The sequence below is a fragment of the Melanerpes formicivorus genome, unplaced genomic scaffold (assembly GCF_026170545.1).
Source record: "Melanerpes formicivorus ecotype bairdi unplaced genomic scaffold, bMelFor1.0.p_v2 SCAF_5, whole genome shotgun sequence".
Classification (NCBI taxonomy): Eukaryota; Metazoa; Chordata; class Aves; order Piciformes; family Picidae; genus Melanerpes; species Melanerpes formicivorus.
Window position 1 is genome coordinate 30,998,527 of NW_027142357.1, and position 15,266 is coordinate 31,013,792.

At 39.1% G+C, this 15,266-nt stretch overlaps 1 protein-coding gene and 1 long non-coding RNA gene across 6 annotated transcripts in view; one reads left to right on the forward strand and one right to left on the reverse strand.

Moving 5' to 3' along the window:
• LOC137441462 (uncharacterized) overlaps nt 1–9,009 on the forward strand; it is a 60,764-nt gene extending 51,755 nt beyond the window's left edge. For all 3 annotated transcript variants that reach the window (XR_010987415.1, XR_010987416.1, XR_010987414.1), the window contains one exon: nt 7,595–9,009. This is a non-coding gene — a long non-coding RNA (uncharacterized lncRNA). The remainder of the gene's footprint in view (nt 1–7,594) is intronic.
• Nucleotides 1–15,266, reverse strand: part of MYLK (myosin light chain kinase) — a 216,398-nt gene that overhangs the window by 47,047 nt on the left and 154,085 nt on the right. For all 3 annotated transcript variants that reach the window (XM_068139007.1, XM_068139008.1, XM_068139009.1), the window contains 2 exons: nt 14,871–14,987; nt 11,924–12,004 (listed from right to left, as the gene is read on the reverse strand). In XM_068139007.1, the coding sequence (XP_067995108.1) occupies nt 11,924–12,004; nt 14,871–14,987 (198 nt within the window). The remainder of the gene's footprint in view (nt 1–11,923; nt 12,005–14,870; nt 14,988–15,266) is intronic.

Here is a 15,266-nt window from a genome sequence, read left to right on the forward strand (position 1 = left end):
TTACCGCGCTGCAGACATAAAGCAAATATAAGAAGTAGCATGAAATGCAGCATGCATCATGTGTGATCACAGACACGTAGTGTTGTGCAAGACAAAAATGTAAGCAAGTTCAAAAGGACAAATTCATGGAGTTAGGTCTAGTGGTGGCCATTAAACGTAACAGTCTGGATGCCTTCAAACCACTGAATTCCAGAGGTGGAGGGGCTCATTCCTTTTAAAGCAGCCTCTTTTTATCTGCTATCTTAGGCATCCTTGTCAGAGGACACCCTCTGCTCTGAATTAATATTTCTTATTTTGTTATGCTCATGTAGGCAGCTTGATTGAAGTATGTTGGCTTTTAAGATGTTATTGCCTCCTACAGAGGCAGTATCTGATAGCTGCTATTGAATGTCTGGCAGAATATACACAGGTGCCTGCTGATAGCCATAACCATCTCAAAAGGTCGGTATTTTTTGATTCATTGTTTGATTATTTTAAAGCAGCAAGACAATGAGCAGCAAAAAAAAATCTCCCCAAATCCACCAGAGCAATAAAAATAGTTTTATTTTAACCCTCTTTGCTACAGCAAATTACAAGCTGTGCATGATATCCAGAGAATACATCATCTGATGCCTTGTGAATAAGGAGCCGTGAGTTGTGAATCTGCTGTGGGAGTCTAACGTTACAACTCAAGCAACAGACAGCTGTGAAGATTGATTTGAAGTTTTAGAATAATTTCAGAGTCTTTATTGGTTTTGTAGGAATCAGTAGGACATTCTTGCAGTTCTTGGGACTGAGTCAAAAAAGAATATTTGCGTATCTCACAAGGAAGCCTTTTCTCAGTGACTGTCAGCTCAACATAACTAGTCAAAAGTTTAGATTAGTACTTGTGAGGTGTTTATCCTGGTATTACCAAACCACCAGGGCATAAGCTAAGTATCTGTCCTGCCACATCTTCCATGTCATGTAATCCTGTGTAAATGAAGGCCTTCAAAAAGCTCTAGTGCTCATTAAAGGGATCCATTACTTTTTTCAAGTCACCTACAGACTGACATGTAGCCTGGCTGCTGTAGTAAGTGACAGCAACACATTGTGGCCTTCCAGTATCTGAAGGGGGCCTACAGGAAGGCTGGGGAAGGACTTCTCAGGATCTCAGGTAGTGATAGGACTAGGGGGAATGGAATGAAGCTGGAGGTGGGGAGATTCAGGCTAGATGTGAAGAGGAGGTTCTTCACCATGAGAGTGGTGAAGCCCTGGAATGGGTTGTCCAGGGAGGTGGTCGAGGCCCCGTCCCTGGAGGTGTTTAAGACCAGGCTGGACGAGGCTCTGGCCAGGCTGATCTAGTGTGGGGTGTCCCTGCCCATGGCAGGGGGGTTGGAACTAGATGATCCTTGTGGTCCCTTCCAACCCTGAATGATACAATGATATTTCCAGATTCTCTTATCTGCCTGAGCTGTATGTGGTGATTTCAAAGCAGCTTTCCTCTCTGTCATTTTGTGGTCACATCCTAAGATGAAACCCTTATTTCAGGCACAGTTACGTGGGTCAAACTACTTCTATGATCAGGTGGCAGCTGGAAGGGCTGTAGAGCCTGGCCTATCATCTGTTGTTAAGCATCATTATTAATGGAAACAATCCATTAGTTGTTCATTAGATGCATAATCTCATGCACACTTACTCAGTTAAATGATTTTAAAACAAGTACAAATTTGTGTGTGTGTGTACACCGTATTTGACATCAGATCCTCTGCTCTTCACTGAACTGAGAATGAAACAGCTGTTGGGTGTCTCCTCAGAGTTATAGTAGCTTTTAATACACAATGCAGTGACATGAATTTGATTACTTCCACACTCCATTAAGCCCAACATGAACAAAGAGCACTCATGGCAAGCAAACCCCACCATTTATCAAATAGCAGCATGCTTTGCAGATACTATTGCTACTTTTCAGAAATGTCACTGCAGACAAATAGGAGGAAAGGCAAATTCCTTAATCCTGCATGGTTTTCATTCAAGTATCACCTCTTGGCTTACACTGCATATTTGTTGCACAACCTTAGTTAACAAGCAAGGTGCTGGTGGAGTTAATCACATTCTTCAAATGTTCATGTTTCACTCTGACTCTTAATATCCCAATATTTTACTTCTTCCTCCTGGCCAGCAATGTCATTCTCTGCCTTTGCACAATACATGCACAGAATGAATATCTGTACACTCAGATCCCCCCTCGCTCTCAATTCATCATGGAAGGGAACTTAGTAACATAATGCGTTCATTCACAACTACAGGCAATAGAGGAATAGAATAGAATAGAATAGAATAGAATAGAATAGAATAGAATAGAATAGAATAGACCAGACCATGTTGGAAGAGACCTTCCAGATCATTGTGTCCAACCCATCATCCAATACCATCTAATCAACTAAACCATGACACCAAGCACCCTATCAAATCTCCTCCTAAACACCTCCAGTGACGGTGACTCCACCACCTCCCCAGGCAGCCCATTCCAATGGACAATCACTCTCCCTATGAAGAATTTATTCCTAACACCCAGTCTAAACCTCCCCTGGCACAGCTTGAGACTGTGTCCTCTTGTTCTGGTGCTGGTCTTTCTGTAAAAGGCTAGGATATGTAATGAACCACCAGGTATTACATTTACTCTGTAAGTGGAATATGTACATGGTGTCTCTCTTAGTCCCAGAGTAACTAAGGGCTATGCTTAAGACAGTTTAAAAGGCTCTCACCTCAATGAAGGTTTTCACAGCAGCAAAGCAAAGAACATGAACCCATCACCTCATTCTGCCAGGGTATTGCTTTTTCAATGTAAATATAAATTTTACCCACCAGAATATTGTATTCCCTTAATTGAGAATATATGGACTGTCACTGGAATTCATCAGACTATGCGGACTGCAAAGGTTTGCTGGAAGGTCTGGCTGAATACACTGTTTTGCAGATACAAATAGACCTGAGCAGAAATGAAAAGCAGGGGCAGTGTGGAAGGGAATGAGTACAAGGATGTGTCTGTGGGCCTGCAGAGCTGACTTCTTTGGCTAAGAGTGGAGGCTAATAGAGGAGAGTCAGGGGTGACCTCATTGCCCTCTACAACTACCTGAAAGGTGGTTGTAGCCAGGAAGGGGTTGGTCTCTTCTCCCAGGCAACCAACACCAGAACAAGGGGACACAGTCTCAAGCTGCGCCAGGGGAGGTTTAGACTCGAGGTGAGGAGAAAGTTCTTCCCTGAGCGAGTCCTTCGTCATTGGAGTGTGCTGCCCAGGGAGGTGATGGAGTTGCCGTCCCTGAGGGTGTTCAAGAAGAGATTGGACGTGGCACTTGGTGCCATGGTCTAGTCATGGGGTCTGTGTTGATAGGTTGGACTCGATGATCCTCGAGGTCTCTTCCAACCGTAGTTATACTGTGATACTGTGATAGTGTACACTCCACTGTTCTTAGATCTTCCTTAGGAGTACCTGCTCCTCTCATGCATTTTTTTGAAATGCAAATTTTTGTTTCAAAAGCTGCTGGAGACACTTAGTAAAAATCTAAAAAGATTACTCAAATCTAAAAAGATTACTCAAAGTTGATGAGGCCAAATGGTTGTTTTCCTTAAACTGTTTGAGCCTCTTGGAAATGTCAGTTCAGGTCTGTCTCTGCTGCCTTTTAAAAATTAAAATTAAAAAAGTAGTTTGTCTCTCTTTTTGATATCTACATTGAAGAAGGCTGAAGCTGAAAACCAGCCCAGAACAAAAGGGATATAATACTCTCTCCTTAAATGAATCTGCCTGCTAGAAACAACTTAATGTAAATGTTACAAGGCTGGTATTTACATAACTTTATAGGCAGGTTTGCCTCTTAAAGAGCTTGTGTCTGGGGGGCGGGGGGAACATAAACTGAAAAAGGGAAGAGTCCCAAACAGGCTGATAACTGTGGGACATTTGGTAGTGCTTTTCTTTGCCCTGATGGTGAATTTGTGAGAGCAGATATGTTCAGAAGTCTCTGTCTTTCTTTTGGTTTCCCTTTTTTGGAATTTTACTAAAAATAGACATAGCCCTCCCCTGGAATGGCTCTCTGAACAACTTGCTTTCAGAAAGCGTGAAGTAAAATTTCTACAGTCTGAAAACCAAAAATAATCAGTACTCAAGATAACATTTCCAACCAGTCTGTAATTCTTACTGTCTTTCTTCATGGACATGCCTAAAATCATGTGCGTGTCTGCTACAGTGATGGATTTCAGCACCCAATAAACAAGTACAGTAAATATTTATCCATTAACATAAGGGGCAAGACATTTCCCTGCTTCTGTCTGCTTGTGGAATAGCCTGATTTTAACTCAGGACAGGAGAAAGCCTTAAGACATACTTTAATATTATAGTTACATAGGAAACTATTTCTCTCCTCATGCAAAACTTTTTGAGATTTCTTGAGAGAAAGTAAATGGGTTTTTAAAAGAGTTTCCTTTAAGAGAAATTGAAAAAAAGTCGTCATATCTGTAAAATGTCAGACATCATGCCAACAAGAATATTTATGGAGGAGATGAAAAACCCAAATACACATATTTACTCCTTTTCCCCTATTTCAGTTGAATGCTTTAGACGTAGGATGTAACATTATGAGGTCTCTTGCTCCCACATGCAAATGAATCACAGTGCAACCTCCTTCAGACCCTTCTGGGGATAGATGTTGGAGTCTGAACCAATGGTGACTGTTGCCTGCAAAGCTTCACTACCCACTCCTATGCTAGCAAATATGGAATGACAGAGCCCTAGAAGTACAGAGAAAATAAAACAATTGGCCTTGTGGACAAGGCAGTGAATTATCCAGTTCTACCTTTGCTTCTATCACGGACTTTGCTAATGGTAAAAAAATAAATTATTCTAGGTACCACTTGGCATAGACAACATGAAAGAGGAGAAAGATGATGGCAACACTTGTAGAAAAAGACAGCACATCATTAATTGCCAATTTGTTCACACATTCACGAACCCATGAATGTCAGCCACAATGCACAGTCACAATGACAGTCACAATGCACTAACACTGGGAGCCTGAAAACTTCATCAAGGTTTGAAAGCTTAAGCAGTTTTGCTCCACTGCCTTGTGAAGAGCAAATTCCTCGTAATGCTTCCAAATAGCTGTTTATTATCTAAATACAATAAAGTAGAAAGCAGCTCTGGCTTAAATGTGACGACAGGCGGAAATTATAAAACGAAATGCCATACAAGTCAGTCACTTGAGTTTGCGTGTTTGAGAGCAGCTTTTAATAGAAGACATTTTTTTCCCCTTCATTAAAAACAACTGCCATATTGTTGCAGCATCCCATATTTAGTTTCTAAATCATGCAGAGATTGTCCTGTAACTGAAAAAAAATCCAGCCTCCTCCTTCTCAAAACAAAAATAAAGGCCCAGGAAATACTCCCTCTTGCATTCCAGTCAAGAGGCAACTAGCACAGACCAGCACACACAAAGCTCCAATAATGCAATATAGTACACTGAGGGTTACTCAGTATTTGAAAATGGCTCAGCTGGAGAAAGAAACAATTCCTTAGCATTTTAGTAGCTCACTGCTTGAGCAGTTTCTGCAATTAAAACAAATCTGAGCAGTGTAGAATAGATCTAGTATCAAATAGAGCTTACAAACAACCCAGGTCATGCAAATTCCACTAAAAGCTCTGGTAGGGGCAAGACAACAAAGCTAGTTCTGCAAATACAGATTTAATTTTCATATTTCCTACATCCTGAGAGGATACTTACAATTAGATGACAAAATCCTGGGCCCGAGTTGGTAGGTACAGGAATCTAAACTAGATCACAAGCCTGCTATTCCAGTTTGTTGCTGTTAGGTTATTTGGACATTCAGGAGCTCCAGTGGTTTCAGTGGGAAAAGCTAGATGTTATGTTCTTTTCACACTAAGTAAGTAAATGGATTTAAGTCCCTGTTGTATGAAGAAAAAGCCTTTTGCTTCTACTAAATGCCTCAGATCTGCAATTTCTAGTCAATGACTTAACTGGCCAGTCCAAAGCCATTGCAAAAACTGTACTCTTTTTCTGCATGAGACAGTCAATAAACATTTCTGTCTTCTTCTGTCAACATAAAGAAATGTAGGATGGACTGTATGAAAACACAAGGAAAATACTGTTCGGTGCCAACATTAATTCAGAAAGTGTTGCTATGGTGTGAGCTGCAAAGGAACTTGCCAGAAATTCAAAATTCATACCTGACATTAGCCAAACAGTACTGAACTGGGCATTAAGTGATTTAACACAACAAATTAGTGCTTCTCCATTGCTATCTTTATATGTACAATAACTGAATTTTCTTTTAATTTGTGGAGGCAACCAATCTTCAGAGTCACCAAGTTGAATCATACATTGTCTTTTTTACTTCTGCCTAAATTGGTTAGTAGGCCTTGTGCCACAGTTTTTCACCCTTGGACCCCAATCCCGAGGAATGAAGTTTGCACCTTCCATTGCTCAGAATTTCCGATAAACTATATCTAGGTCTTAAAAATTGCTCCTGCCAATTTTATGTACATGCACTAAAAGGAATTTCAGCTTCTCTTAGAAAAGATTAATTTTTTCCTTGAATATGGTTGGTCAGAGGCTTCCCTGGCAATATTGTTCCATCACACTAAGTGCTTGCATTCACTGTGGAGAAAATGTCTTGGTTCTTATAACAAGCAGGAGTAGAGAAATAAATGGGATTGGGAAAATTGGTCTGAGTAACCCCTTGATCTTCAAAACAATCTCATACTATCGCAGTGACCAAGGAGGACAGCGGAAGGTGACCTAATTGTGGCCTTCCAGTATCTGAAGGGGGCCTACAGGAAGGCTGGGGAAGGACTTCTCAGGATCTCAGGTAGTGATAGGACTAGGGGGAATGGAATGAAGCTGGAGGTGGGGAGATTCAGGCTAGATGTGAGGAGGAGGTTCTTCACCATGAGAGTGGTGAGACCCTGGAATGGGTTGTCCAGGGAGGTGGTCGAGGCCCCGTCCCTGGAGGTGTTTAAGACCAGGCTGGACGAGGCTCTGGCCAGCCTGATCTAGTGTGGGGTGTCCCTGCCCATGGCAGGGGGGTTGGAACTAGATGATCCTTGTGGTCCCTTCCAACCCTGAATGATGCTATGATACTATGATACAGTTGCCACACAGTCCTCTTATTTCTGCAATTAAAAGGCCATCTGTGACCTGGTTAGTTACTTCCTTAGTAACTGAGTTACAAAGTGACAAGTTTTATACTGAGGGCAAAACAATCTGAAATGAAAGGAGGGTTTGGAATAATTTTATATTTACCAGTGCTGTGTTTTGCATTATATTAGTAGAACAGAAATCAACAGAAAACTTGAAGTGTTTACCAATTTACTTATATATTATCTAAAATGGACATAACAAGATTGATAATTTAATGACATTTTCTTAAAATGGCGCTGACATACTTGGATTTTGTTTATTGAAGAGTAAATAACAGGACTGTGTGCTAATCGCTTGGCCAATGACTCATCAGTTTTCCGTGGCAATTTAAATGTATAGAACCCACACACGCACTGTGGAAAAGAATATATAACATGACAAGAAGTCCTATCTGATGTATTTCCTTGTATGACACACTGTTCCAGAGGTGACACCACTCAGCTTTGCATTCAAGTACCAATGATGGTGAGAAAGCGGGCCTGGGAAGATAGCAGTGCAGCCTTCCAGAGGATTTAATCTGGACAGTGTCAGTGGCATCATTTTATTAACAACTGTCAGCAAGAGAATGCATCGCTACTTAACACAAAATGTGTCTGACTGACATGAAATAAAATATTTTATATAGTAGCAGATACAAAAAAAAAAAAAAAAGGAAAAAGATATCATCAAGATACAAAATACTGCTACATTATTTTGGGCTTATTTGAAGATGTGTGGAAGAAGTTATTTTCTTCGATGTAAATTTGTTTTCAGAGCTGTCATTTGTGCAATTAAACTCTGTGCTGGGTCACCCCTTCAATATGTTTGGTTTGGATATGAGAACAGTGGGTTTAACAAATGTTACTCAGATGAGGGAATCCAGGATATCCTGTTAGGTTTTCATACCACTGATTATGACAGGTGATAGTTGCCATTTCTTAATATTTACTGGAAGTAGTGCTATGAATTAGCCCTACAAAAAAACAGTGAGCATTTCTTTCCAAACAATTTAATCCAGTGCTTAGACTTTGGAGGGTTATTTTCTAAAGCATTAAAGCCAATCCTTTTCTCAGTAGCAATGACTGGGATACAATTTCTTCCTACTATAGTAAAGTTATGTTGCACGGCTTGGCCTTGTTGGAGTTCAAAAAATAGAACCTAACTTATTCCTCAGCAAAAATCCTCTTCAAAAGGACTTTTTAGGCAGATTTTTTGGATGTCAGTTAAAAGAAAATCTGTGCTATTTTGATATGGCATGAAAACTAATCGGGAGGCTGAAGATCAAAAAAGTTGGGTTCTAGACCTGCAGATGAATGTGTCCGATGGGCTAATTATTTCAGCTACCACTTACTGTTGTTTTGGTCCTCAGTTAAAGACACATTGAAGAAGACAAAATATTAGGAATGATGATGTAGTACCAAGATTTTTTTTTGTAAAGAAGGGAATATTTATTTATAAGCCTTCAAATTGTTATTTACTCTCAAAGATCTCAGACAGCACATTGGTATTTCCAGAGTCTGTTGGACCAAACCCATTTATTTAAATAGGCACTGAAGATTTTGCAGGTGGCCTTGCTAATTGAAAGAAGCAATTATTTTTAAGACTAATCTGAAATAATTTCTAATTTCAATGGGAATTGGATGCCCACATTCCTTTACCACAGATGCTTTTGAAGCTCCCTAGCGAAATGCTCAAGCGGTGAGAATTTTTAGCTTAGTACTTCTGCTGCAGGGTTATGTCAAACTAGAAGACCCTTTTATTATCCACTGATTGTTCTGGCATAGCATGGAGTATGCAGTATGGTAAATAATAAAGGTTCAAATTTTCCACTACCTCTTCCAGTCTTTTATAGCTGCACAAAAGAAACATAACACTTTATTATTCTAACTCAGTAGCATTTCACATCCATCTAGCAAAAACACAAGAGATGAAGCCTAAGTCAGTATAGTCAATGAAGAATGAACCAATCTGAACATTTCAAAAAGATGTGTCTTTCATTCTTCCTCAGGATTAATTTCACTCAGATTCAAAGCTGGATCTCTTTGTTATTCTCAGAACCATTATTATTTATCCTATTTATCATTATAGAGTTGCATTCTGCAGAGTCATAATTGTTACTAAGTTCTGGTAACAAAATATTAATTACAAGTAAGATCATAGTTTTTCTAATTTGCTAACATAGAAGCAATCTTTCTGCACATCAACATTGCAAGCCTCCATTCAGGAACACTGTTAAACTTTGAATGCTACAAAGCTATATTTCCTGAGACAAGCTGCTTATTCTAAACCAGAGTGTAGTGTATATTGCATTCCAAAAGAGGTAATGCCTCAAATTTTACTTTAGGATTTCTGTGGCTTACAAAACCCAAGCTCCCAGTGCTAAAATAACGTCATAATGAGCAATCAAATGACCTAGGTCAGTAACTATTTTCACAAAGAGACAAATTCTACAGATTAACACACTGACAACATTCATTCTTTCCCCAAAAGAACTGTATTGATCTTTGCCTTCAGTAACTAAAACTTAATTACTTTCTTGAGGGTTTCTGCTGGGGCCAAACCCAAGGATTGCTTGTGATTTATCTAAAGGGAGAAAACGTTGACATAGCTGCTAACCATAACATTTGATTTGCACTTTTGCACTTCCATACAGAAAATGGATTTCTAACCCTCCCCACCAAGAAGTATTTACAAAACTGATGGAGTATGCAGCTACTGTACCCCATATGGTATATACTCCTGTGACTAAATTCACTGTTAAAAATTCAGAACCCTTTCAGTGAGATTTGTTCTCTATTTCTTCAATACCATTCCTTACACTCTATTTACCATTAGGACTGTTGGTGAGTTAATGTGACAACAAAGACCAGAACAGATTAGAGTAAAAATTAATCTCTTCGTTATACTGGGATATCCTAATTCACAGTCATTCATTATTAACATTATTTTTGAGAGAAATTCAGTCAAAATGCATAATTGTCTGATTTTAAAGCCTATTCTTTTGTAGATAAGGTGCATTAAAATCTCTACATCTGAAAGGATTTTCAATTTCATTTGAAACTGTGAAGTCCACTGGATCAGTTTTGTATATTTTGCCCCTCACAAATGTACAAATACAGCACTCATTTCAGGGAGACAAGTACCCACAGTCCTCAGAGATTGCAGCTGAGATGTTAAAAAAACACCTGTGGAATCTCTGCAGCCAAATCCTTTTAAAATTAAATATGCATTTTTCCAGTGTTTTCCAAAAGCTCCTTCAAAGCCTGTCTTCCTAACTTTCTCTCTGGTTACCTTGATGTTTTCATTGCAACAGGAAAGATGTTCTAAAGGTATTTTGAAAAATGATCTCCTAAGAAGTTCAGGAATTTTAAGCACTGATGTAAAATGCCATGGACCAACCTTAATAAAACCCTTCACCATTATTTTAACCTTCTTTTCTCAATAATTTCTGAAGGCAGAGTTGCTAGCTTCTTTTTTGCTATCTATATCAAATTTCCACTGCAATCAACAGCAAGACAGGCAGTGATTTCATCAGAATGTGGATCAGGTCACACAGTCACATACTTAGATTTAGTTCCTAACTCACACTTTCTCCTGGGAAAGCTGCAGTTGATAAATCTGCTGGAAAAGGAAAGAGGAAATGTATGCATCTGTGTGCATAGAAAACACTATGCAAAACGCTATCCCATGGAGCTTTAGATGGCTTTAATCCTTTTTCTTCCTATTGATGTACATGAACAAAACGATTGTTCTTAATTGCTGTTATTAACAGTATTTGAAGCTCAGGTGCAGAGGTTTGATGTGACCTTTCCCACACCTCCAAATGACTGAATGGAGGGAAAGTTGTTCAGCCTGCAACTCAGAAATAGCTGTGACCCAGGGTATACCTCTATGTAAGTCAGCAATTCCAGAAGCACAACAATTACCTGTGATCATCCATTAGTACAACAATACACTGAGTCCTGTTTCCAGCTGAAAATGTTCCATGCTGGAAAATCAGGTTGTAGTTTATTTCTTTTTGAGAGAGAGATGGATAAAATAGCTCATGTTTCCATTATAACCCAGTCTTTACATTTCTTCTTAGGATCTCACATGGTGGGCATTTAAAATAGATGCCTTCCAAAGTTCAGTGTTTGATTTAAGAGATATTTGGATCCCATGGACACTTAGTTGCAAAAACAGTCGTGCTATTGTCAGTTTCTGAACTGACATTATTGGGCTGCCTTTACCATTTAAAGTTTTCTCTTAATCAAATACATGTATGCAGAGTAGTAATCACAAGAATTTATAACTTATTTGTTATTTCAGAAAGCATTAAAAGCAATAAAGCATTTAGGTTTAAACCAAGGAATGTAAAATTCACCAAACCACTCCCCATGGTCATGCAAATAGGTAAAATTATACTACAGGACATTTCACTCAAGATAACTTCCCTACCAGTGGTAACACAGTGTATTGTCTATAAGACACAACATGACTTGAAACAAACTACTTCAGAATTTCTGTGTTCTTCACGAGGCAGTAAAACATAAATCTGTTTTGAGTTTATTGCACTGTTATGGAAAACAGAATCCAGTGGGCTATGTCTGAACTCAGTTTCAGCACTTCTAATTCCCATAGGCAAAACCCCATTTCACATAACTTATGTGCAAGGGTTAAAGAAACACCACAAGATCCTGATACTATGCCTGCAAACAGAAGGCAATGACCACAGATTCCCAAAGCACTCTGTTGTTTCAACTGAAAAGGAAGTAATCAAAATCACTGTCACTTACTTTCTGTTGGCAGCACAGGGGGAAGTGTGGTCTTAGGCTTCTTGGTCTTCTTCTCAGCAGGCTTTGAGGTCTTTGAGGCATCTGCAATCAAAACAAATAATAAAATACAAATTCTATTTAAAAATTAATAATGAAAAAGCTGCCTATTGTGTCAGTTTGTTTTGGATCTGTCTGCAAAGTCAGAGGAAATTGCTGTCCTTTTGGTTTTTAAGAAAGATATTCTGCACAGACTTGCTGGACAATGTCACAAACTAAAAGGCAGAGGAAGAAGAGAGGGAGAAGCCCTCTATGAAAGCATCTGCACTGGGAATCTGAGGAAACAACTAGACAAGAGACTCCACCTAAGATGGTAGTTTTATTTTAACTGAATAGAACAAAGTACAACGTGCACAAAGCTGCTTTAGGCAGTGCATGGAAGAGGGAAATAGGAATATTTGGAGCATCATTTAATCCAAAAGAATCACTTGCCATGTCATCTATTCCATTGTCTATGTATAAAGATGAACACACTTTGAAAAGTAGCATGTCCTCTCTATGTTTAAATCTTTCCAAGAAGACATTATTACATGTTGGTTCAATCCTCTATAAAAATGACAGAAGAGAAATCACAGCATGCAAGTTTGATGGATTTCATTATTCTCAAGATTGCAGAGCTCATACCCAGCAACTGCTTAGCACTGCAGGCTCCACTGACAGCTAAGAGACACTACAAGCTCTCTTCTGTGTGTATCCCACATGATACACGTAACTAGAAGGTGCATTTTTCAGCCAGGTTATGCCAGGTTATGCAATTCAAAACATGAAAACCCCAGATTGTTAGATTGTTTGATCCTGACATTTATATTTGGAAGAAAGAGCTCAAATCTGCATCATGATCCCAGCAATAGTTGTATTAATTTATAGCTTTCAAAGAGTCAGCTTTCAGAGGATTTGTGCCTGAGATAATGGTCCAAAATTTAGTTATCAGAGAAAAGATAATGCAAATGTTTTGGAACCACCTATTTCACTCATCTACTGCTAGGTGCCAAAACATGTAAGTTTGTCTCCCTATGTTTTCTAAAAAGTTAACAGAGGAAGACAGAATCCCCTAGCAAACAATTCAGAGCAGAAGGCTGTGCTAGATCTGAGTTCAGACACTCAGATTATACAGATTTGTCCCTGAGCTAATTTAATAACTAAAGTCAAACCTTTCTCCGTTCTGATTGGAGTCCACAGGGCCAAAAAATGGTAATGCTATTTATGACAGCAGACTGAGTAGAAGGGAGCAACTTTAATTGTTGTTTTAGGTTGCAATTCTAATTAAAAAATAACTGGCATCCACTATGCCAGTCACAGACATGGGATATCTAATGGCATCTTTCCTAATCAGCTGGACTTTGTTGTGGTGCCATTCCTCAAAAACCTCTTTGCCATACTAAGCAGCATGCCAGAAGGCAATGGAACAGAGAGATGAGTCAGCCAGTATCAAGGCAAGGAATCCATGTAGTTATTCTGGTGACCAGCATTTTGTGAGCAGTAAGCTCCTAATGCCATGAGCACCACTACCAGAGTAAGCCAAACAGCTGATGTCACACCATTCATGTCATCATGCAATGAATAAGTCATGAGCTGACAGCCTTCTGTGATCAGGACTTGCAAGCCAAAGCATACATCCAGCCTTTTAGAACATATCATCACCCAGCAGGAAATCATAAGTGGGAAATATGCTAAGGATGGCTTTAGGAAGACAAGCAGATACTTGAAGGACATCAGAAGTCACATAGGTGACTGAGAAATTTAAAGATACGGGTGCAGCTCTGGGGAACTACTATGTGCTTAGCAGTGGATGACCTGTTTCCTTAACACAAGGTGTTACAGAATACTAGATTTTGCTTAAAGCCTCTTCTTTATAGTCCTACTTAAAATTCAGTGCTGATAAAATTAATGACTTTAAATTACAGAAATATAAACAATAGCTTTTCAAATGTGTGAGCCTGACTAGATTGTGCTATTACAGGAACCAATACAAGTAATTGCAATTATATGTATAATTAATTCCTTCTCTGGCTACATGAAGACTGACCCTTACTGATGGAATTACAAGATCATATTCTTGCCTTGTGTCATGCTACATGAGGAAAATATTTTTTTGCCAGACCTCCTGCCCCAAATACTGTATCTGTAACACATTTGTGAAGGCTCAGTACCCAAGATTTATGTTATTTGGCTTGTTTACATTTGTGTTTAATGGAAAGTATCAGAGTATTCAAAGATGAGCTCACCAGAAGGTGAAGAGATAGCAAGAACATTTAGTTACTTGAAGTCCTGTAAGTAACTTAAAGGCCATAGCACTTCTAAAAGTCTGTGTTCTTAACCTTGTGAAAAAAGTACTTGCCCTAGGCCAAGACTACTTGGCAAGAGTACAGTATCATCAGTATGACTGAGGCTGAAAACTGGTATTACCGTCAGCAAATTATCCATGTTCTAAGCCTATGGCATACAAGCATGGTTCAGCTGATAATTTGTTCAGTTTTGCTCACTTTCACTAGAAAACCCAAATGATCAAACTTCAGTGTATGCAACGAACAGAAAGGTAAGAGATATGCCACACAGAGTCCTGAGGCAGGCTGGTACCCAGGTTTACATACCAAATTCTTACACACTTTTAAAGAATGCATACAGCTCTGGAGTAAATCTTCATGGGTTCAACTTATTTGTCTAAAAACTTTGTAAAAATACAGTGGGCACAGAAGAACACAGACTGTGCCACAAGAGTCCTTGGCTCTGTAGTGTCTCTGCTCACGCTTCTTTATTATGCTGAACGAGGCATTGGCTAAAAAGTGCAGAAGGCAAAGAGGCAGAGGTTTTTTTTGTGTGTACATGGTTCATAGAGGCTAATATTGGCAAAGAAAGGGAGGAAAGAGGAACTTATAGGGAAGAATTTTTCTGTATCCAGCAAAGTACTTACCTTCTACCAGCACTTTGCAAGCACATTCAGCTTTTCCTGCTGCATTCTCGGCAATGCATTTGTATTCGCCCCCATCTTGAGGCACGGCCTTCTCAATGGTAAGTGAACACAGTGTCCCTAATACAAAAGAAAAAAAAAAGAGACATCAAATGGATGTTCACAAAACCCTTAGTGCTGTTAAGGAGCAGGATCCATCAAATGATCCAATCCTTTACTACAGGTGATCCTCACTGCTATTAAAAGATGTTTTGTCCTTAAAAATTCAGCATCAGAATTGGAACTTTATTAATGCTAAATAAAATAAAAACACATTGATAAATAAATTGAATCTTATTGCTCTTCTCTAGGCTATTCAAAGCTGTCCCTGCAGTACAAAGAAATGACCTGGAGCACAAT